The 23,654-nt window shown below is 39.5% G+C and overlaps 1 protein-coding gene and 2 long non-coding RNA genes across 21 annotated transcripts in view; 2 read left to right on the top strand and 1 right to left on the bottom strand.

Annotated features, from left to right (window-relative positions):
* Window positions 1–1,808: 1,808 nt before the first annotated feature.
* Window positions 1,809–2,634, top strand: LOC145879472 (uncharacterized). The gene is made up of 2 exons (XR_014392266.1): window positions 1,809–1,893; window positions 2,125–2,634. It is a non-coding gene; the product is annotated as an uncharacterized LOC145879472 (long non-coding RNA).
* A 415-nt stretch (window positions 2,635–3,049) lies between these two features.
* LOC106605171 (uncharacterized) lies at window positions 3,050–7,003 on the bottom strand. 2 transcript variants are annotated; one of them, XR_014392333.1, is made up of 3 exons: window positions 6,667–6,996; window positions 3,595–6,195; window positions 3,050–3,409 (listed from the first exon to the last, which is right to left on the bottom strand). It is a non-coding gene; the product is annotated as an uncharacterized LOC106605171 (long non-coding RNA). The 2 variants fall into 2 exon arrangements; XR_001328801.3 differs by having other exon boundaries at window positions 3,595–7,003.
* An 842-nt stretch (window positions 7,004–7,845) lies between these two features.
* Window positions 7,846–23,654, top strand: part of LOC106605011 (transcription elongation factor A protein 3) — a 37,489-nt gene continuing 21,680 nt past the window's right edge. For 13 of the 18 annotated variants that reach the window (XM_082975257.1, XM_082975254.1, XM_082975251.1 and 10 more), the window contains exons 1-5: window positions 7,846–8,109; window positions 22,424–22,486; window positions 22,753–22,858; window positions 22,957–23,065; window positions 23,181–23,624. In XM_082975257.1, the coding sequence (XP_082831383.1) occupies window positions 8,041–8,109; window positions 22,424–22,486; window positions 22,753–22,858; window positions 22,957–23,065; window positions 23,181–23,624 (791 nt within the window). In that variant the 5' untranslated portion in view covers window positions 7,846–8,040. Of the gene's footprint in view, window positions 8,110–16,255; window positions 16,333–22,423; window positions 22,487–22,752; window positions 22,859–22,956; window positions 23,066–23,180; window positions 23,625–23,654 lie in introns of all 18 variants that reach the window. The other 5 variants (XM_082975260.1, XM_082975259.1, XM_082975258.1 and 2 more) reach the window with 2 other exon arrangements.

Here is a 23,654-nt window from a genome sequence, read left to right as displayed (position 1 = left end):
GGAGGAAAATGATGTGGATATATTTAAGCAACATCTCAAGACATCAGTCAGGAAGTTAAAGTTTGGCCGCAAATGGGTCTTCCAAATGGACAATGACCCAAAGCATACTTCCAAAGTTGTGGCAAAATGGCTTAAGGACAACAAAGTCAAGGTATTGGAGTGGCCATCACAAAGCCCTGATCTCAATCCTATAGAAAATTTGTGTGTAGAACTGAAAAAGCGTGTGCGTGCAAGGAGGCCTACAAACCTGACTCAGTTACACCAGCTCTGTCAGGAGGAATGGGCCAAAATGGAAGGCTACCTGAAACGTTTGACCCAAGTTAAACAATTTAAAGGCAATGCTACCAAATACTAATTGAGTGTATGTAAACTTCTGACCCGCTGAGAATGTGATGAAAGAAATAAAAGCTGAAATAAATCATTCCCTCTACTATTATTCTGACATTTCACATTCTTAAAATAAAGTGGTGATCCTAAGACAGGGAATTTTTACTAGGATTAAATGTCAGGAATTGTGAAAAACTGAGTTTAAATGTATTTGGCTAAGGTGTATGTAAACTTCTGACTTCAACTGTATATCTAATGCAAATAACTTTACTTGGCAAAGGAGGGTAAAAAGGGGGTAGTTCGAGTTTACCCTCTACTATGTGTGGTCACAGTTCAAAAGGCTGACATTCCCCCAATAAAATGGCTATGGGTTCCTAAAGTTTAGCAGTGCAGGCTATTCATTGAAATTTATATTGCAAGTTGCAACATTGTCTGTGGCTTCGATTTGAACAGAGTTTGAAGAAATAAACAGGTCATGAAATTCAATTTACATTGGGATGTATGCTATGTATTAATTCCCTCAATACAATAGACTGGAATTGGCTTGGCCACAGACAATTTCTCCCTTAATGACAGTGATCAACACTTTGTGTGAAGTGGTTTAGAGAGAGGCATCTCTTTAACAAAGCAACTGGAGTCAGGTTAAAGTGAAGACAAATATTCTAAAAATGGTCTGAGGCAAGCCAATCTAAGGTAAAATCCTCTAAAACTACTAATTTGGATGACAGAAAAGGTTTGTAAAGAACACTAAAGTTGTAAAGAACACTGTAAAGATACAACCCCATCTCACACAACTTTGTCAAAGTAGTCCTCATGATAAGAAACCCAACACCAGAGCAACATCTTCTGCGCAATAAAGTGACTCCAACTTTCCCCCATAGTAAATTCAAGGGAACACTGGAAAACGCTCCAACTTGTGTGTAGACTTGTGTACTACCTACTAGTTTTTTTTGCAGCTGTCAGAGCTGTGTAGATTGTTAAAGTGTTAAAGTGGAGGTGTGTCACCACATCAATAGCGCCCTACATGCCATATTCAATGATGTATATAAACACTGGATTGCTATTGGCCAATGAGAGGCTTTGAAGTCAGTCCTCTATAGGAATGAATGGAATTCTACAGTATTTCAATGAAATGTTTTAAGGACAAAATTACATGTATTTAAGTATTTTTCTTGTTGTAGTGGGGACAGTAACAGTCAAAAACTTTCTAAAAATTATACTTTAAGGAAAATGTTTTATATATTTTGTATGTTTAGCTCACATAATATAATTTAAAAATAGAATAAACATGGCAAAAACAAATGTAGACATTAATAAGTGCATTTCTAAAGCTTCCAAAATATTTTTTACAACGTGCTAGGCCTATTTATATTAAAATATTAATTAGCCCCCCCTAAATAAATCAATATATTTTCTCTACGATTTCTTTTTTGTTTCGTCAACCGTTCCATCGCATCTTAAAAGGCGGGCACTAGGACCTGGGGGAGGCTGCTGCTGCACGCGCTAGTGACTGTTATTCTTTCTTCAGCAAAGATGTCTGACAAAAATACTAGGATGGCAGCACATGTAAGTAATTATAACGTCATAACGAATCATGATTTTTTTTTTTAATGTATTTTTTTTTTTTTACAGTTGACAGGAATATGTTAGTTAATGTAGAGACAAACGATTATGGATATGTTTATTATAAAGTTAATTTACAGAAATTGCAATTTAGCAAGCTAACATTAGCCAGCTAGCTGTATGCGTGTTGTGACATGAGTATGAAATTGTAATTCTGGTTGTTTAATATTTCAGGGACTCCTGAAACAACCAGCAAACCAGGCTGTCGTCTTGTGAAACAGTGGATGTATAGATTCTAGCTAGCTTAAGTATTTACTGCAAATTGAATGTACAATTTTGTAAGCTTGTCTTGCTGATATGCCATGCAGATAGCTAGCTACGTTATTTAATCAATGTTCTTGCTTATTGTGCAGTGGAGGATACAAATACCTGTATGCCTATGGATGTGTAGCTAGCTATCTAGCCGATCTGCGTATTGACCCAAACGTTTGGTATATTTATTAGTTCAGAACCTAGCTATGAACTTCAGCTATCATAGCCAGTTGTATCAACTTCAAAAGTCTGAATGACATCAATGAAGCCTTATGGATTGAGTAGAACATAATATAACTTTGTGCCAAGGATGCAAGTTGTATATACATGTAGTTATTACCATACATGAGATCCCCACATTGTAGGCTGTACATTTTAATATATTCACTGATCATGTACTCTACCTTGGCAAATAAATGTGCAGTTCAGGTATGAATGTCTTTCAGATTATTTTTCAGTCATATCCAATACCAGGAGTATCAAATACCAGTCTTTGAATGACTGTGTCTGCATGTATGTATTACAATTATACACTTCAACAGGGTTTACCAATCTTGGTCCTGGGACAGCAATGGTTACACATTGAAACTAACAGACTAGAAACAGGATTTAAATAGTTAAAGGTTGATTTGTAATTCATATATATATATATATATATATATATATATATATATATATATATATATATATATATACAGAAAAACAGTACACTACACTTCCTATGCATCATGTAAATAGTCTAAAACCGGTTCATCTCAATATTTAATGCCCTTCATCTGCATTGATCTGATAAACACAGAATAGGTGTAGTATTTCATCAAATGAGACTTATTTTTCAACCAGTAGAGAATGTAAAATGGTTTATTGAAAAGCTCATTATCCAAGTGTTATAAATACATGCATTCTAAATATTATAATTGTAATATTATAAATACAAGTTCAATCTGTACTTCAATGCACATCTGTTGTGCATTATAAAAACAGAGGAAGAAAGAGGTGGCGGGAGAGGTGTAAAAGACAAAGGGAAAGAGGTAAAACAGGAGCAGGGAAGGCAGCATATGATTAATGAATCACAGTGCTACCTAAATATTCTCAGTTCATCACAATTACATAACCTTTGGGCTGTCGAGAGATACTTATCTTAAAAGCGGGTGAGGTGGCGATGATAGGACTGGGGGTTGGCATCCTCTCTCACATCAAAACATATCTGCAGACGATGGAGAGAGAGCATGTTTAAGCCTTGTTTTTATTCTAACGTTGTTAGTCATCAATCAGGAGGTGAAATGCAAAACTGACCTTGGATCATTAACTCTGGGACTACTTTATCTCTATTTCAATGTAAAGCATCTCTTTAATAACACTTCCTGTTGACCTGACCAAGTGACCACTCACCTCTGATCATGCTGTGCCCTCTATGTAGCCAGTTCAGATGCAGGAGGGGTTCACCGACACAGCTGATATAACCTAGAGGATCTAGGGAGAAGAGGAGAAAGGGATGAAGTGAAGGAGAGACTTGAGAAAATAAGGTAGTCAAAAGTGACTGTTTTCAACAGGAATCCTGGTGTGGCCTCACCTGGTGTCCACACCACACTAAGTGGCTGCAGAGTACTTTATGCTGAAAAACATGAACGGACACACGAGGACAAACAATATAGCGTAGTTATAGAAATAATGAAGTGTTTTACTATTCTCCATGGTTGGCCCTCTTGCCTATTCTTTGAAGGTGGAAGAAGCCAGTTATACACCTGAACCTGCTCAACACCATCCATCAATCAGATTGATAAATGAGTGTGTGGGTTATAGGGTGTCTAATTGTTCAAAAATAATAATAATAATAATAATATCAATATGGGTGATTTAAAATAGCCTGTTTTGTTTTTGTACAGACATCACACCCTTAGCTAAACAGCACCCTCACCTGAGAAGTAGAAATCAAAGGGAGAAAAACTGTGAATTCAATAACTGCAGTTGACATAGCTAAGTAAATGGAAGAATACTCTTATTGCAATGTGAATGGCTCTTAAAAGAGCCTTTGGTTGTGCATAGTGTAGTCTATGGTGTTGCCAGGGAACAGCACCCTCTTCGAAGAAGTAGAAGATCTCCCGCACATGGATTGCCTCTCTTGCTGCGTCTCTTGCTACCCAATCCTTAACATCCCGCAGAGCAGCAGACTTCTACTCTGGCACACGGCGGCAAGCTGCAGATCCCCTCCTGGTCCTCGTGTCCATCCTCATTAAGTTATGCAGCACACAGGTAGCCTTCACACACCTGAATTCCCCCAGGAGGCAGTCCCAGATGGCCCTGGTCACCCAACCTTGCAGTGCCCTATATGTTAACTGTAGGCAATCGTTTTGAAGGAATCTCCAGTTACAAGGTATCTGTAGTAATATGGAAGACAATGTAATTATTAGACTTTTACATCACTGGGTCATTATACTAAAGTATAATATCCCTTATAACAACTCATGAAAACAATGGATATCAAGATGCATGAGCACACATGTGCATGTATAGCATGTGACAATAACAGGATCATATCAAATAATTAATACATAAATACCACTCGAAGCTTGATGAGTTGATCAACTGAATCAGCTGTGCAGTGCTAAGGCAAAAACAAAAATGTGCACCCCTTTTGAGACCCCAGGACTGAGAACCACTGCTCTTCATATTTATTTTATTTAACCAGGTAGGAAAGTTGAGAACAAGTTCTCATTTACAATTGCGACCTGACCAAGATAAAGCAAGCAGTTTGACACATACAACAACATGGAGTAAAACAAACATACAGTCAATAATATAGTAGAAAAATAAGTCTATATACAAAGTGAGCAAATGAGGTGAGATAAGGGAGGTAAAGGCAAAAAAGGCCATGGTGGCAAAGTAAATACAATATAGCAAGTAAAACACTGGAATGGTAGATTTGCAGTGGAAGAAAGTGCAAAATAGAAATAATGGGGTGCAAAGGAGCAAAATAAATAAATAAATAAATACAGTAGGGGAAGAGGTAGTTGTATGGGCTAAATTATAGATGGGCTATGTACAGGTGCAGTAATCTGTGAGCTGCTCTGACAGCTGGTGCTTAAAGCTAGTGAGGGAGATAAGCGTTTCCCGTTTTAGAGATTTTTGTAGTTCGTTCCAGTCATTGGCAGTAGAGAACTGGAAGGAGAGGCGGCCGAAGGAGGAATTGGCTTTGGGGGTGACCAGAGAGATATACCTGCTAGAGCGCGTGCTACAGGTGGGTGCTGCTATGGTGACCAGCGAGCTGAGATAAGGGGGAACTTTAGCTAGCAGGGTCTTGTAGATGACCTGGAGCCAGTGGGTTTGGCGACAAGTATGAAGCGAGGGCCAGCCAACGAGAGCGCGGTGGTGGGTAATATATGGGGCTTTGGTGACAAAACGGATGGCACTGTGATAGACTGCATCCAATTTATTGAGTAGGGTATTGGAGGCTATTTTGTAAATGACATCGCCGAAGTCGAGGATCGGTAGGATGGTCAGTTTTACGAGGGTATGTTTGGCAGCATGAGTGAAAGATGCTTTGTTGCGAAATAGGAAGCCAATTCTAGATTTAACTTTGGATGGGAGATATTTGATGTGAGTCTGGAAGGAGAGTTCACAGTCTAACCAGACACCTACGTATTTGTAGTTGTCCACATATTCTAAGTCAGAACCGTCCAGAGTAGTGATGCTGGACGGGCGGGCAGGTGCAGGCAGTGATCGGTTGAAGAGCATGCATTTAGTTTTACTTGTTGGAAGCAGTTGGAAGCCACGGAAGGAGAGTTGTATGGCATTGAAGCTCGTCTGGAGGGTAGTTAACCCAGTGTCCAAAGGGCCAGAAGTATACAGAATGGTGTCGTCTGTGTAGAGGTGGATCAGAGACTCACCAGCAGCAAGAGCGACATCATTGATGTATACAGAGAAAAGAGTCGGCTCAAGAATTGAACCCTGTGGCACCCCCATATGTAGACAGGCTTTCACAGCTCTCTTTATCTGAGGACAGAAAACCTCACAATAAACAGACTTCATTATAGTGAAATTATACCGTACTGAATATTATGTTACTATTATCTCCGTCCTCACTTCTAGGGACAGGAACTACACAAAAGTACCTGCCCTATCCAGAATAGCCAACTCTCTCACTTTGACAGTTGGGGCTGCTATCCTTTCACCCTCCATGGCTGTTAGCTAGCTACCGACAAATGCATTTTGAGTTCGTTTTTTACAGTGATAAATACATCAAGATACCGAGCTAATATGAGGTAAGGTAGCTGGTGATATTTAATTCACTTGGCTAGCTATCTATACAGTATGTGAAGTTGGCTAGATAGCTAGCTAGCCAACTAGCTAGTTCATTTAGCAGCTCATTTGAGTTAGCCTGCACTGTAGCTAGTTAGCTAATAACACGTAGGTTTAAAAAAATAAAAAAAAATAAAAAACACTTTTTCAAATGTATTTACTTACTTCAATAGGTTCTCCCAGCCATGTAGATAATTGGATACAGGGCAGCAAAGTTTGTTTGTCACCAGTGCGTTTTAGAGGATATTACTATTGAACTACGTACCCATTTAATAACCAGACCTTCATACAAACTTGCTACGCTGAATTCTTGACGCACTCGGTTGTGGGCGTGCTATATGCTGCCTGCACGCCCACAACCGAGTCACAATGGGCGGCCTAAGCGGCACGCGGCAATTTACCACTAACGGTACAAGCCTACTTGTAGCTAACATTTCAGTTAATGTTAGCTACCTCTGTGGCTTGAGACTGCTAGCTAACAATAAACGGACAGGGAGTATGCCAGGCCCCCAACAAGAGGCTTAGACCCCACCCATGAATCTCTAGTGACGTCCCTGGTTGGGGGGGATTGCCAAAATGGAGTGGCTGAATGGTGGCTTCAAAACAGCGCCCCCTGTCAGTCATCTAATACATATATAAATGATTGCCATATTTCACTGTATTAATCAAACATTAGGCTACATGGTTTACAATTAAGGTATATCATATAACAATTATTTATTATATCTTCAAACTAAAGTGTAGACACACAGAGTGGGATATTTTAGTGTGTGGTTGGATACGCAACTATAGAGAGCAATAGTAATGGGGAAATGAATGTTTTTTGGGGATAAACGCCCCAAAAAAGGTCTGTGGTTAACACAGACTTAAGAGATCATATACGTTTGTTCTGTGAGAAAATGTCATCAGCTAACGTCACTTCTTGTGAATTTTGAAGCATGTATGTAATCAAAACAAGCACATAATATCATGACCTTTATGAATTATGAAGCCTTTATGTACTTTATCTCATAGAACAAAACATACAAGATGTGTTAACCTCAGACCTTATTTTCGACGTTTATCCCAAAACCCCATTATTTCCCAATTAATTTCCCCTATAAGAATTGCTGAACGAACCAGAGTAACTAAGTTCAGGTGTTTCGGACAACAAACTGGCGAGCTCTATTGCGCAAGGCCCATTGTCATTGGGGTTCTCTCCAAAGTCATCGGAAACAGTTTCCAAAGCCCACTGTATTAAAGTACGTTTTGAAGTTATTCAATATTTTTCATATAAAGACGATATTAGTGTGACACCCATAGCAACGTCTATATTTAGCTGTTGCCATGTGTCTCATGGGCATTTTGACTTGATGGTCAGACGATCCGACAACTGTCCTTCTGCCTGTAACTTGAGGACACGCCCCTTCGCGAATGGAATGGACCGCGCCATAATGTAAAGTTCAATCTACGTAGGATGAACATTTACATTTCGTATTTTTTATTATATAGCATTTTACATAATATAATATTATTGTACGTTTAATCCATGCATAAACTATGACGCGAGAAGAGGAGTTAATTCGGATTGCAAAAAAGCTGGACAAGATGGTGTCTAGAAATAACACGGTGAGAATGTATTTTGACACCTTGCTTTATGTCGCATGTTTTTCTGTCACCTCGTGCAGTCAAATGTATGAAATCAAGTGTAGATACATGCTTTATTTTGAATTTGCAATGACGTATTCCATTTTATAGTTATCTACATTAATACGAAGTTTTACATTTCGAGGTTGTGCTTTAAAAAGTTGTGCACTGTCCCGAGAGGAACAGTTGTTCAAATAGCAAATGCTGAACAGGTGTTTGGCACATAATTGTCCAGATTTTGACTATTAAGCAAGACCGTGCAATATATATACACACACTGAATAAAACTACTAATGCAAAAGTGTGAGACTTAAAGCATGCTGGTATTCGACAACAACTCCGTGCATGGAACCGAACGTAAACAACGCAAAGTCGTGACAGTGGCGTACTATGGGCCAATTGTGCAGTGCTGTTTTTGCGGATTGTAGAATGCAAGTCGTTCACTGATACATTTTAATGAATTTCCTTATTAACAGCGCCTGCTGTAGACTACATAAACACAACTATTTTGACAATTAGGCTACATTACTATTACAATATTTTTACGTAGTTATTATAATATCACAGTTTGTTATTGATTGTAATTATGATTAATACAATTGATTACACGTCAATTGTAATTTTAAGTGTGATCACTTAAAAACAGACTGTAGAAACGTGCAGCTATTACAATAGACCTACTAATTACAGTACAAATTCAGCCTGCCGTATGAATTCAATAATACTATACTCCTTAAAAACAGACTGTAGAAACATGTGCAGCAGCTACAGTAGACCTACTAACTACAGTACAAACCCTGCTTGTAGCATGAATGAAAGAATACTATGCTCCCACCATCACCCTGCTCTTCCGAGTCAACACAGGGGTGCAACTTTGGTTTTAGAAGTAGGGGGACATAACCTGGCGGGGGGTCTGGGGGTCCTCCCTCAGAATTTTTTGGGCATCTCAAGCTCATTTCCTGCATTTCTACACAATCTAATATTACCCTTTTGCGGTCACTTTGATTGTAAGAATATAATATATTTTTAAACACTTCTACATGAACGTGGATGCTACAATGATTATGGATAATCCTAAATGAATAATGACGAGTGAGAAAGTTATAGATGCACAAATATCATACCCCCCCCAAAATAGTGAGAGGTTAGCATGTCTTGGGGGTATGATATTTGTGCATCTAACTTTCTCATGCATCATTATTCACAATTCATTCAGGATTATCCATTATCATGGCAGCATTCATGTAGAAGTGTTTAGAAACATATTCTTATTTAAATAAAAGTGACTCAAATGACAATACATTATTTACCATTAATTTCTATTGGGCACAAAATAATCTGAAACACAACCAAAACAAACAGCAAATGCATCCAACAAATGTGTGGAGTCACAAGCTTGATGTAGTCATTGCATGCTATGATTGTGGGACCAAACTTTTTACTACTTTGATACACATATAAGGGGATTTGTCCCAATACTTTTGCTCCCCCAAAATGGGGGGGGGCGCTCTATGTACAAAAAGTGCAGTATATATAAACGGTTCCCCCATATGGATGAAAATACCCTAAAATGGAAGCTGTCAGTCTGCACTTTAACTTCGTAGTCATTGTTTGATTTTAAATCCAAACTTTTGGAGTATAGAGCCAAAAGAAGAAAAAGTTGTTCACTGTCCCAATAATTACGGAGGGCACTATAATTCATATCATGGCCTAATAGTACTGTAGAGCTCTTTTTACTGGCACACAATATAACTGGATTGCCCCCTCCTGCCCCTAGGGGTCACCGGCCTGCAGAGCCCCAACCCAACATACCCCACTCAGATCTTAGTGAAAAATTCATTATTGGTTTCAGGTGTGTTAGGCCAAGGCCATTGTCACATCCAACAGTACGGCAGACCCCCAGGGCCAGGACTGAGCAGCCCAGTAGCTAGGGATTGCTTAAATCTGATGTGGGCATGTTTTCAATACAGACTCCTTTTGTCATACAGTATTCCATATAAGGCATCCAGACCTTATGAAAGTTGAATCTAGTAAAAAATAAAATCTAGTGATGCATAACTTAATGGCAATGAATTTCTTAGCCACTATAAATGCTAGGTTACACAGTTTCTTCTGATAAGTCTGAATTATTTCCAAGCCAACAAAAACAGGGAGAAGGGAGAATCTGTAGACATAAAAGAACAATCTCTATGCCAGAATTCAGCCAGCTTTCACAAGAGCATAACATATTGAATGAAATATGTCCCCTTTTGTGTTTTACAACTTGAAGCTTCTGGCTTGTCAAGTGTTTGCTGCACAGAGATAATACGTTTATGTTTTAGTTTAATTTATTTGCACCAAAGAAAACAAGTGATAGACAACAATATAGCTGCCCACTGAAGAAAAAGCTTCAAACTGTAACCTGTGCCTGCAACCTGGCTCCGGTTCAGTCAACCTACAACAGCACAGGAATGAAATCATCAACATGTATTGATCACATCTTTACTAATGCTGCAGAAATGCAGAAATGCTTTAACTTCTCTAGGGCCAGTGGGACGATTTCGTCCCACCTACGTAACAGCCAGTGGAATCCCGTGGCGCGTTATTCAAATACCTTAGAAATGCTATTAATTCAATTTCTCAAACATATGACTATTTTACACCATTTTAAAGACGAGACTCTCGTTAATCTAACCACACTGTCCGATTTCAAAAAGGCTTTACAACGAAAGCAAAACATTAGATTATGTCAGCAGAGTACCCAGCCAGAAATAATCAGACACCCATTTTTCAAGCTAGCATATAATGTCACATAAACCCAAACCACAGCTAAATGCAGCACTAACCTTTGATGATCTTCATCAGATGACACCCCTAGGACATTATGTTATACAATACATGCATGTTTTGTTCAATCAAGTTCATATTTATATCAAAAACCAGCTTTTTACATTAGCATGTGACTAGCATGTGACTAGCATTCCCACCGAACACTGCCAGTGAATTTACTAAATTACTCACGATAAACGTTCACAAAAAACACAATAATTATTTTAAGAATTATAGATACAGAACTCCTCTATGCACTCGCTATGTCCGATTTTAAAATAGCTTTTCGGTGAAAGCACATTTTGCAATATTCTAAGTAGATAGCCCGGCATCACAGGGCTAGCTATTTAGACACCCACCAAGTTTAGCCCTCATCAAAGTCAGATTTACTATAAGAAAAATGTTATTACCTTTGCTGTTCTTCGTAAGAATGCACTCCCAGGACTTCTACTTCAACAACAAATGTTGGTTTGGTTCAAAATAATCCATAGTTATATCCAAATAGCGGCGTTTTGTTCGTGCGTTCAAGACACTATCCGAAAGGGTAAAGAAGGGTGACGCGCCCGACGCGTTTCGTGACAAAAAAATTCTAAATATTCCATTACCGTACTTCGAAGCATGTCAACCGCTGTTTAAAATCAATTTTTATGCCATTTTTCTCGTAAAAAAGCGATAATATTCCGACCGGGAATCTGTGTTTTAGTACAAAGAGAGAGAAAATAAAAACATGGGGTCGCCTCGTGCACGCGCCTCAGTGTCATTGTCCTCTGATAGACCACTTACCAAAGGCGCTAATGTTTTTCAGCCAGGGGCTGGAATTACATCATTCAGCTTTTTCCCGGGTTCTGAGAGCCTATGGGAGCCGTAGGAAGTGTCACGTTACAGCAAAGATCCTAAGTTTTCAATAAAAAGAGTCAAGAAGCCCAAGGAATGGTGACAGGGCACTTCCTGTACAGAATCTTCTCAGGTTTTTGCCTGCCATATGAGTTCTGTTATACTCACAGACACCATTCAAACAGTTTTAGAAACTTTAGGGTGTTTTCTATCCAAAGCCAATACTTATATGCATATTCTAGTTTCTGGGCAGTAGTAATAACCAGATTAAATCAGGTACGTTTTTTATCCGGCCGTGTAAATACTGCCCCCTAGCCCTAACAGGTTAAAGCAGTATCCAAATCCAGTGGATGTGGTGATTACAATATAGAAGCCATATATAGGAAAACCAAAGTTCCAAAGGATGGGCATAATATAGTGTATGAGGTCATACAATACGTTTTGTAGTGATTCTTAGGTTGATGATGTAAAGAATATTTGCTGGTCTGGGGTGTGTAATGAGGACCATTCATTTAACTCTTTCACACGTACCATCACACGGGTGTGATCATTCTACAGTTGTCCCTGTTGCGGACGATCACACCGGTGTGATTAGAAAACTTATTTTGAACGGCCAGTTTCGAATGGAAATATTGACATAACACAAGCGGACATATTTGTATAACTCTCGCTGACAAACTACAATATGAATTAGCTAATATAAATTACTATTTATAATTAATCACATCACGGGTGAGCTCACCATTGATCGAAATAATTGAGTAAAACACTTCAGAATTCGAAAGTAATCCGACGATGGGTTGTTTGCGCTATGCCATGCTTTTTTCCCCTCACAGAAACCAAAGATAATAAGAGGAGACAAGATGAGTTTCGTCTGTTTATAGTATGCATGTTCAAGGGGGGGTGTCGTCTACCATCGTTCACATCCCACCATTCATATCCGGAAGTCCTCAAAAAATGAGTGAACCCTTACCTAATTTTGTTATAACATCTTTGTTCCAACAGACGATTACGTGAAACCCAGAATGCATTGTATGTCAACCAAACATCGCTACACACAGCTGGAATTAGCTTAGCTCATCATAATCAGTACCTTCAAAAAAGTATTTTACACACATATGTGCCCATTACAATCTATGCAAGAATCGGAATGCATGATTTGTCAACAGTAATTGAAAACATGTGACTAAAACAGTAAATATATAAATAATTACCACACAAAACATTTTCTGATAGTGATTTATTTATACAAGTGGCACATGCCGGCAGTCAATCACGTAACCTCTCACTCCCACTCTGAGCCATTCAGTGTTGTTGTTTATGTATGTAGCTAGTGAGCTAAGCTGTAGCATTAGAAATGTCTTTCAAAAGGAGATTTTTTTTATTCTGACATTGAGTATGAAAGTCAGGAATCAGATTCTGACAGTGACAGTGAGACCTTGTAGCCGTTGAGAACCCTAAATCTGAGGATCCCTTGTCTACTGACGAAGTCCCCGGTCTTTTTGAAGATGCTGGTGGTGATGGAGGCAGACCGACAGTGGATGAAGTACAGGAGTTCTGTGGTAGCTGAAAACCCGCCAGCCATTTCACCCCTCCTGACCCTGCTGTTTGATTTGATGAGTCCCAGTCTGGAGTGCAACACCCTTGCCATTTCCAACTGAGGCAGAGTGCTTCAAGTTGTTTCTGACAAGAGGAGCTGGTGGGAGACATAGTAGAGGAGACCAATCGCTATGCCTTGGAGCTACAGGAGAAGAGAGAGCAGCCAGGAGTGGGGGGGACAACCACATTTAGTGAAATGTATACCTTCCTGGTGACAGTCCTTCTCATGGGATAGTAAAGAAGAACTCCCTAAGAGAATACTGGAGCACAGATCCTATGTTTGCAACTCCCTTCTTTGCCACCCTCTTTTCCCAAGACTGCTTCCTAGTTCTGCTGCGATGACTGCATTTCATCAACAATGTTACTGCCATCCTAAATGACCCGTTACACAAAATAAGAAATGTCAACAGCTGGCAGTAAAGTGGCATTACAAACGAGATGTCCATGTCCTCTCCACTGTCCATACAGCAACCATGTGGACCACCTGACGGAAGAGAGAAAAATCAAACCAGACTGCATGCTTGACTATAACCTCAAAATGGGGGCAGTGGATAAGGCGACATGATAAACTGCTTTGTCGAATGCACTCAGAAAACGAACAAGTGGTATAAGATCTTTTTCCATTTTTCCAGGGTAGCTTCAAAATACAACAAGCCAATACTTCTCTGATGCAAATAGCATTGTTTTACAGAGCTAAAAGAAGAATGTAGCTAGCTACATAAGCACGATTGAATATAACACCATAAAGGTTATGAAATGAGTAACGTTACCTCGCGTGTCCGCGGTTATAAGGAATATACACAAAAATGTTATGCTACAGTAGAAATGACAACACAACATGCAGAAACGAATTTAACTATTATAAAGTTGATAGAAATGCACACATTTCCAAAGTTATTATTGGTAACGAAAACAACTATGACTGCGATGCAGGCGTCATACGGAAAATGTGAACACGTGTGTGTGCAGGACGGGAGATGAGCAAATGTCTGCAGACTTGAACTGCACAAACAATTGGGAAGTGTTTGGGGAATTTTGTCCGGGTCAGAAATGTCTAAAACTTAATTGGTCCGCAAAAGTTAAAATGACTACTTTTATGTGATGAATGAGGCCGGAACACAACTCAATTCAAACTGTTGTTAGAAAATAAAAAACTTGTTAGAAAATAATTTGAAATTGACAAGTTGAAAACAGCCTATAAATAAAAACAGTCTGCGTGCCTTGGTTTGAGGCAGCGCGGAGTAAATGTACTCTTGCATAACAATCACATTCTGGAATGGAGAGAAAGTTCTGTTATCACGTGCATAAAAAAACTCTCACGCTGCGGCGACCATTAGAGATATTTGGAACTCACGCATGAAAGAGTTAAGAAAATTACTCTTAAAACTGTTAAATCCAGTTGGATTGATGAGGAATTAAAAAATTATATGGTTGAGAGGGATGAGGCAAAAGGTATGGCAAATAAGTTTGGCTGCACCAACGATTGGCAAACATACTGCAAATTGAGAAATCGTGACTAAACTGAATACAAAGAAGAAGAAACTATACTATGAAACAGAGATAAATTATATAAAGAATGATAGTAAAAAGCTTTGGAGTACCTTAACATTTTGGGCAAAAAGGCAAACTCCGCTCCATCATTAATTGAATCAGATGGCTCATTAACCTTTTCACACGTACCAACACACATGTGTGATCATTCTACAGTGGTCCCTGTAGTGTACGATCAAACCGGTGCGATTAGAACGCTTATTTAGAACGTCCAGTTTCGAATGACGCTACAATCAGCGTTTAAGCTGGCCACACAGTTTTTTCAGAAACATTTTGCACAAACAAAGTCCTTACAAAGTTATGTCCAGATGTGAGCAGTTTATTTTTGGATGCAATGTTAAGACATTCACAGAAGTAGCTACAGCAAACACAATCATCCAAACCGGAAAAATCTAGGCTACATTTGTCCTTGCACTAACTGAAGAAAGATTGACATAACACAAGCGGTCATATTTTTATATCTCTCGGCTGACAGAAACTACAATATGAATTAGCTAATAGCAATTACTATTTATAATTAATTACATCATGGGTGAGCTCACCATTGATTGAAAATAATTGAGTAAAACACTAGAAATCATAAGTAATCTGACGATGGGTAGTATGTGCGCGCCGCCATGCTTGTTTTTTTTTCGCATCAACCAAAGATGATAAGAGGAGACAAGATGAGTTTTCGTCTGTTTATAGTATGCATGTTGAAGGGGGTGTGTTGTTTACGATCCTCCACTTCCCTTCATTCACTTCCGTAAGTTTACCCGAAAGATGAGTGAACCATTCCTTCTAGAGGTCGACCGATTATGATTTTTCAACGCCGATACTGATTATTGGGGGACCAAAAAAGCCGATAACGATTAATCTGCCTTTTTTTTTTTCTTCCTGCTGTTGTTGTTTGTTTTTGTTTATTTATTTATAATAATGATAATTACAACAATACTGAATGAACACTTATTTTAACTTAATATAATACATCAATAAAATCAACTTAGCCTCATAAATAATGAAACATGTTCAATTTGGTTTAAATAATGCAAAACAAAGTGTTGGAGAAGAAAGTAAAAGTGCAATATGTGCCATGTAAAAAAAATAAAAGGTTTAAGTTCCTTGCTCAGAACATGGGAACATATGAAAGCTGGTGGTTCCTTTTAACATGAGTCTTCAATATTCCCAGGTAAGTTTTAGGTTGTAGTTATTATGGGAATTATAGGACTATTTCTCTCTATACGATTTGTATTTCATATACCTGTGACTATTGGATGTTCTTATAGGCACTTTAGTATTGCCAGTGTAACAGTAAAGCTTCCGTCCCTCTCGTCGCTCCTACCTGGGCTTGAACCAGGAACACATCGACAACAGCCACCCTCGAAGCAGCGTTACCCATGCAGAGGAAGGGAAACAACTACTCCAAGTCTCAGAGTGAGTGACGTTTGAAACGCTATTAGCGCGCACCCCGCTAACTAGCTAGCCATTTCACATCGGTTACACCAGCCTAATCTTGGGAGTTGACAGGCTTGAAGGGGTGGGTATAATTTGTGGAACGTTCCAACAGGAATCTGTTCCAAAAAACGTAAAGTAAAAGGTTGCCAACTAACAACGCATACAAAGTAGCAACGAATACAAACCTAGCTAACTAGCTGCTGAATAGGCATCAACTCACCACGTAGCTTATTCTTAATGTTTGTCTATAGGCAACCAGAGTGAGGACAGACATTTTTCGGAATAAACGTGATGAGTGAAAAACGCAATGAAATAGACCACTCACAACCCGGTATCTTATTCTGCCGTTATACAACTTTGTATGCGTTGTTTTTTGGCAACCTTGTTATGTACAAAGTTTTTGGAATAGATTCCTGTTGGAACATTCCACAAATTATACCCACCCAGTTTGAAGTCATAAACAGCTTGGAACACAGCGAAGAGCTGCTGGCAAAACGCACGAAAGTGCTGTCTGAATGAATGCTTACGAGTTATGTTATGTCAATGTTATGTCATAATTACGTAAAATTCTGGCAAATTAGTTCGCAACGAGCCAGGCGGCCCAAACTGTTGCATATACCCTGACTCTGCGTGTAATGAACGCTAGAGATGTGACACAATTTCATGTTAGCAGGCAATATTAACTTCTTTGGGATAGGGGGCAGTATTTTCACGGCCGGATAAAAAACGTACCGATTTAATCTGGTTACTACTCCTGCCCAGAAACTACAATATGCATATAATTAGTAGATTTGGATAGGAAACACTCTAAAGTTTCTAAAACTGTTTGAATGGTGTCTGTGAGTATAACAGAACTCATATGGCAGGCCAAAACCTGAGAAGATTCCATACAGGAAGTGCCCTGTCTGACAATTTGTTGTCCTTCTGTTGCATCTCTATCGGCTGTAACGTGACACATTTTCTAAGGCTTCCATTGGCTCTCTAAAGCAGCCAGAAAGTGGAATGGGGTGTCTGCTGTATCTGGGCAAAGTACAACAGCTCTGTTTGTAAGTGGTCAGCCTGGGGACAGTGAGACTGAGATGCGCGTTCACGAGACTTCTCCATTATTTTTCTTTCAGCATTTGAATGAATACAACGTTGCCCGGTTGGAATATTATCGATATTTTACGAGAAAAATAGCATAAACATTTATTTTAAACAGCGTTTGACATGCTTCTAAGTACGGTAATGGAATATTTTGAATTTTTTTGTCACGAAATGCGCTCGCGCGTTACCCTTTGGATAGTGACCTGAACGCACGAACAAAACGGCGGTATTTGGATATAACTATGGATTATTTGGAACCAAAACAACATTTGTTGTTGAAGTAGAAGTCCTGGGAGTGCATTCTGACGAAGAACACCAAAGGTAATCCAATTTTTCTAATAGTAATTCTGAGTTTAGTGAGCCCCAAACTTGGTGGGTGTCAAATTAGCTAGCCTGTGATGGCCGAGCTATGTACTCAGAATATTGCAAAATGTGCTTTCGCCGAAAAGCTATTTTAAAATCTGACACCGCGATTGCATAAAGGAGTTCTGTATCTATAATTCTTAAAATAATTGTTATGTCTTTTGTCAACGTTTATCATGAGTAATTTAGTAAATTCACCGGAAGTTTTCGGTGGGTATGCTAGTTCTGAACATCACATGCTAATGTAAAAAGCTGGTTTTTGATATAAATATGAACTTGATTGAACAAAACATGCATGTATTGTATAACATAATGTCCTAGGAGTGTCATCTGATGAAGATCATCAAAGGTTAGTGCTGCATTTAGCTGTGGTTTGGGTTTATGTGACATATATGCTTGCTTGGAAAATGGCTGTGTGATTATTTGTGTCTATGTACTCTCCTAACATAATCTAATGTTTTGCTTTCGCTGTAAAGCCTTTTTGAAATCGGACAATGTGGTTAGATTAACGAGAGTCTTATCTTTAAAATGGTGTAAAATAGTTGATTGTTTGAGAAAATTGAATTGTGGTATTTTAGTTGGTTTTGTATTTCGCGCCATGCGATGCCATTGGCTGTTGGCTAGGGGTTCCGCAGGCGGAACGGGGTTCTGCTAGCAGAACGTCTGTCCTCAACAGGTTAACTAAATATGCAGGTTTAAAAATATATACTTGTTTATTGTTTTTAAAAGATAGGCATTGGTGTTTATGGTTAGGTACATTGGTGCAACGACAGTGCTTTTTTCGCAAATGCGCTTGTTAAATCAACACCCGTTTGGCGAAATAGGCTATGATTCAATAATAAATTAACAGGCACCGCATCGATTATATGCAACGCAGGACACGTTAGATTAACTAGTAATATCATCAACCATGTGTAGTTAACTAGTGATTATGTTAAGATTGATAGTTTTTTATAAGATAAGTTTAATGCTAGCTAGCAACTTACCTGGGCTTCATGCTGCCCTCGCGTAACAGGTAGTCAGCCTGCCATGCAGGCTCCTCGTGGAGTGCAATGTAAGGCAGGTGGTTAGAGCATTGGACTAGAAACCGGAAGTTTACAAAAACGAATCCCCGAATCCCCCCTGAACAAGGCAGTTAACCCCCGTTCCTAGGCCGTCATTGAAAATAAGAATGTGTTCTTAATCTGACTTGCCTAGTTAAATAAAGGTGTAAAAACAAAAAAAGGGCAAATCGGTGGCAAAAAATACCGATTACCGATTAATCGGTCGACCTCTAGTCTGAACCCCGCCCTGTGCAACTGGGTCCTGGACTTGCTGACGGGCCGCCCCCAGATGGTGAATGTAGGAAACTTCACCTCCACTCGGCTGATCCTCAACACTGGGGCCCCACAAGGGTGCGTGCTCAGCCCCCTCCTGTACTCCCTGTTTACCCATGACTGAGTGGCCAAGCACGCCTCCAACTCAATTATCAAGTTTGCAGACGACACAACAGTAGTAGACTTGATTACCAATGATGACAAGACAGCCTATAGGGAGGAGGTGATGGCTCTGGGAGTGTGGTGCCTGGAAAACAACCTCTCACTCAACGTCAATAAAAAACAAAGGAGATGATCGTGGACTTCAGGAAACAGCAGAGGGTGCACCCCCCCCCCCCCCCCCCCCCCCCATCTACATTGACTGGACCGCAGTGGAGAAGGTGGAAAGTTCCTTGGCGTATACATCACTGACAAACTGAAATGGAATACCCACACAGACAGTGTGGTGAAGAATGCACAACAGAGCCTCTTCAACCTCAGGAGGCTAAAGAAATTTGGCTTGTCACCTAAAACCCTCACAAACTTTTACAGATGCACAATTAAAAGCATACTGTCGGGCTGTATCACTGCCTGGTACGGCAACTGCACCTCCCGCAACCGCAAGGCTCTCCGGAGGGTGGTGCGTGCGGTCTGCCCTCCAGGACACCTAAAACACCCGATGTCACAGGAAGGCCAAAAAGATCATCAAGGACATCAACCACCCGAGCCATTGCCTGTTCACCCCGCTATCATCCAGAAGGCGAGGTCAGTACAGGTGCATCAAAGCTGAGACCGAGAGACTGAAAAACAGCTTCTACGTCAAGGCCATCAGACTGTTAAACAGCCATCACTAGCACAGAGGCTGCTGCCTATAGGCATAGACTAGAAATCACTGGCCACTTTAAGGAATGGAACACTAGTCACTTTAATGTTCTATACTATTCTACTGTGTCTTAGTCCGTTCCACTCTGACATCGCTCGTCCATATGTATATAGTCTTGATTAATTCCTACTTAGATTTGTGTGTATTGGGTATATGTTGTGTAATTTGTTAGATATCACTTGTTAGATATTACTGCACTGTCAGAGCTAGAAGCACAAGCATTTCGCTACACCCGCAATAACATCTGCTAATCACGTGTATGTGACCAATAAAATTTGATTTGATATAGATTAGGAATAACAAAGGTCCAATTATCGAACCCTGTGGCAGGATGTCTTGACCCTGGTTGATGCACAGCAGTTAGCATAAACAAATTGTTCTCTATCATAAACATAACTATGTAACCAATTATATGCATAATCATGATCAAACCATAATCATGATCAAACCATAATATTGCAATTTAGAAAGTAATATTTCATGATCAAGCGCTTTGGATAAATTGAAAAAGATGCCAAGAGTGTATTCATTATTGTGTAGTCGTTTTTTATGAAAACCATATTGGTGCTCATATAGAATACAGTGTTGATTTAAACATTCTCTTCTACACCAATTTTGTAGGAATTTTGAAAAACATGGTAGTACAGATAATGGGAGATCATTTGTAAAATATCTTGGATCCCCAGATTTATAGAGGGGATAACTTTAGTAACAATACCAGTTTGCATAGATTTGGTGAAGATACGTTAGAGGCTCAATAATCGAGGAAGACACTGATTTCACCAGAGGCACCAATCTCATCATGACCTGCTGCTGATATCTTTAAGTTACCAATTACCTCCATTATATCAGGAGGATCAAACTAAAACGGAGAAGGGAAATGTCCCTTAATATCATCCAAGGGATTTCCATCAGTTTTCTCTATTTTCTTTGAGATAGAGGAACCCACATTAACAAAAAAAGTTATTAAAATCACATTAAATCAGGATCACTATAAGTCTTATTTCCAACAATAAATTGAGATGGGATAGTTGTAGATTACTTTTTGTTATTCAACAGTTGATTGATGATTTTCCAAGTTGACATTATATTATTTAAGGATTCTTGGAATTTGTTAGTAAAATATATTTTAGGGGATGTCTGAAGTAGGTACATTTGTTCTTGTACCTTTTGTGTAAAAAAAATGTTGCATCTGCAAAAGTTCACTTCAGTGCCGTCACAGACTGGTCTTCCCTGGTTGCCTGACTTTGCTGAGACCCCTGTCACCATTTGATACTGCTCAGATGAGGCATGACAAACAATTACCTTGGTGTACATTCATACATTATATTATCCAAGAATAGAATCAATTGTTCAATAATTTAAATTACCATTATTCCCAGATCCCAGAATGTAGACTACCCATGAACTCAAGATGGAACTTTGTATTCATTCATTGATTGTTATAATATACTGCAAAATTCACCTGAGCTCCCTAGACTGGTCTTCCCTGGTTCCCTGTCACCTGTCACCATCTGATACTGCTAAGACATGATGAGAATAGTGTTGTGTACTAACTGTGCACCATGACAGTGAAGCCTCTAGAGCTGTTTATTATTGTCAGTGTGAAAAGTAGGGAATTACCTAGGGAAACTGACATATCAATAACGTTTCATTGCTACTGTATACTGACTGTTGGGGAAAAATAATATCTTAAAGTTAGCCAACTTTTGGCTGGCTCTAATGGTACATCAACTGGCGAAAAACGAGCCAAGTTAATTTACTTCTGTTGAAACGAGACAAAACAAAAGCTACAAAACATTTCTGCCCAACAGCTGTTAGATATTGCTACCTGACAGGTAGCTTGGCTGAACTGGCTGTGGTAGCTACTAGCTAGCTAGGTAGCTAGCAAGCTAGCTAAATTAGTTCATTCACTTCAGACAGAACTTAAGTCGAGAGGGGATGAAACATTAGCTAACATTACATGTCAGTTACAGTACTATCTCAGCTCTGGTAATAAATACTTTTTTTCTGTTAAGTCAAACAGCAGTTACCTTGCCAGCTACATCAGTCAAATAAAGAGTAGCCAGTTTCTTCTCTGCTTGCTTTTACAACTCAGGAAAAAAAGCACAACACACACATACAACAGCTGCCTCTGTTCGCACGCTCTGTTGTCTCCGCACGGTCCTAAATCCAGCTGGTTAAAACCACCAAACAGCCTACCCGACCACTGAGTCGTCTGCATGGTCCTAAAGCACATCGATTCCGCTTTTTGTATCACAATGCAATGATAAAACTGGGGGGTAACAAAAATGCTATTTCAGAATGAGGGGGGTCATATCTCCCCCGTCCCCAGTGAAAGTTGCACCCCTGGTACTATATATGTAATGAAAATAAATATTTCTGCTCCTCTCCCTGTTGGCTACAACTTCTAATACCATCATCTCCATGTTTGTGTACATAGGAGGGTGCCCTGGACCTGCTGAATGAACTGAAGGGCTTCAACATGACGCTGAAACTTCTGCAGGTAGAGGACCTGCAACAGGAATATCCCACTCACCTGTTATGTATTATTTAGGTGTACAGAAGTTCAATATTTTAGGCTACTTCTACATTCAACATTAAATATTATCAAATGCATGGGGAATACAGTGCAGTCAGTGCAATTTCCCCACAAACAGGGAATGGATTATATAGTTATGCCTACTCCAAATGATGTGTGAACTCATTATAAAAGTGTAAACTCATTATTTCAAGGATCACATGCCACAAACCATTCTCTCCGCTGAATAGGAAACGAGGATCGGCATGTCTGTGAATGGAATCAGGAAGCACTGCACAGACGACGAGGTCGTTTCCCTGGCCAAGATCCTCATCAAGGACTGGAAGAGACTGTTGGGTAGGATTGTAGGAGACTGTTTTTTAGAAAGTGGAGCTGTCTGGAGTTGTGTTTTACAGTATGTAGAGACATCATTTTCAACCCTCTTTGCCCCCTAGATGCTGCACGTACTCAGAGTACTGAGAGGCCCAATGAGATGAAGAATGGGGTTGACTCCAACAAATCCACAGGGTTCCCAGTCAGGTCCCCCTTAGAGAAAGACACCAGGTAGGTGCATACATACACACTCACTCAAACCATTGCCTGCGTGTGAAGGCAAAAATGTAAACATAGAAAAGGGGAAGATGCGGTATCTGGTGTGGTCTGTGTTTTTTTGCTATAGTCACAAGAGGCTGGATGTTTCTGATTCAGATCCTGAATCTGAAAAGAAAGAATACTCTGACAAACGGCGAAAAGAGAAGCACAATGTTGAACATAAAAAAGACGAGAGAGCTGTTGACCTTAAAAAGGAGCGATACACAGAGGCATTCAAAAACAAACGGCATGCAGAACAATCCAAAAATGGAAAACATACAGAAGATGCCAGAAAAGAAAGACATGTAGAACACTTAAAAGAACCCAAAAAGGAGAGACACTTCGAAAAATCCAGAAAAGAAAGACATGTGCAAGAACCCAAGAATGAGAGCCACACAGACGAACCCAGAAGGGAGAGTTACAAAGATGAACTGAGAAAGGAAAGACACACAGAGGAACGCAGGAAGGAGATACCAATGTATGAACCCCCACAAGAGAGACCTGAGGAAAACCACAGACAAGGGTTTGAGAGGTGAGAGGTGCCTCTGTTAATTTGATTCCA

The sequence above is a fragment of the Salmo salar genome, chromosome 05, assembly GCF_965601325.2.
Source record: "Salmo salar chromosome 05, fSalSal1, whole genome shotgun sequence".
NCBI classification, from domain to species: Eukaryota; Metazoa; Chordata; class Actinopteri; order Salmoniformes; family Salmonidae; genus Salmo; species Salmo salar.
The sequence above is the reverse complement of the archived record's forward strand: the minus strand, read 5'-3'. Positions and strand labels throughout refer to the sequence as shown.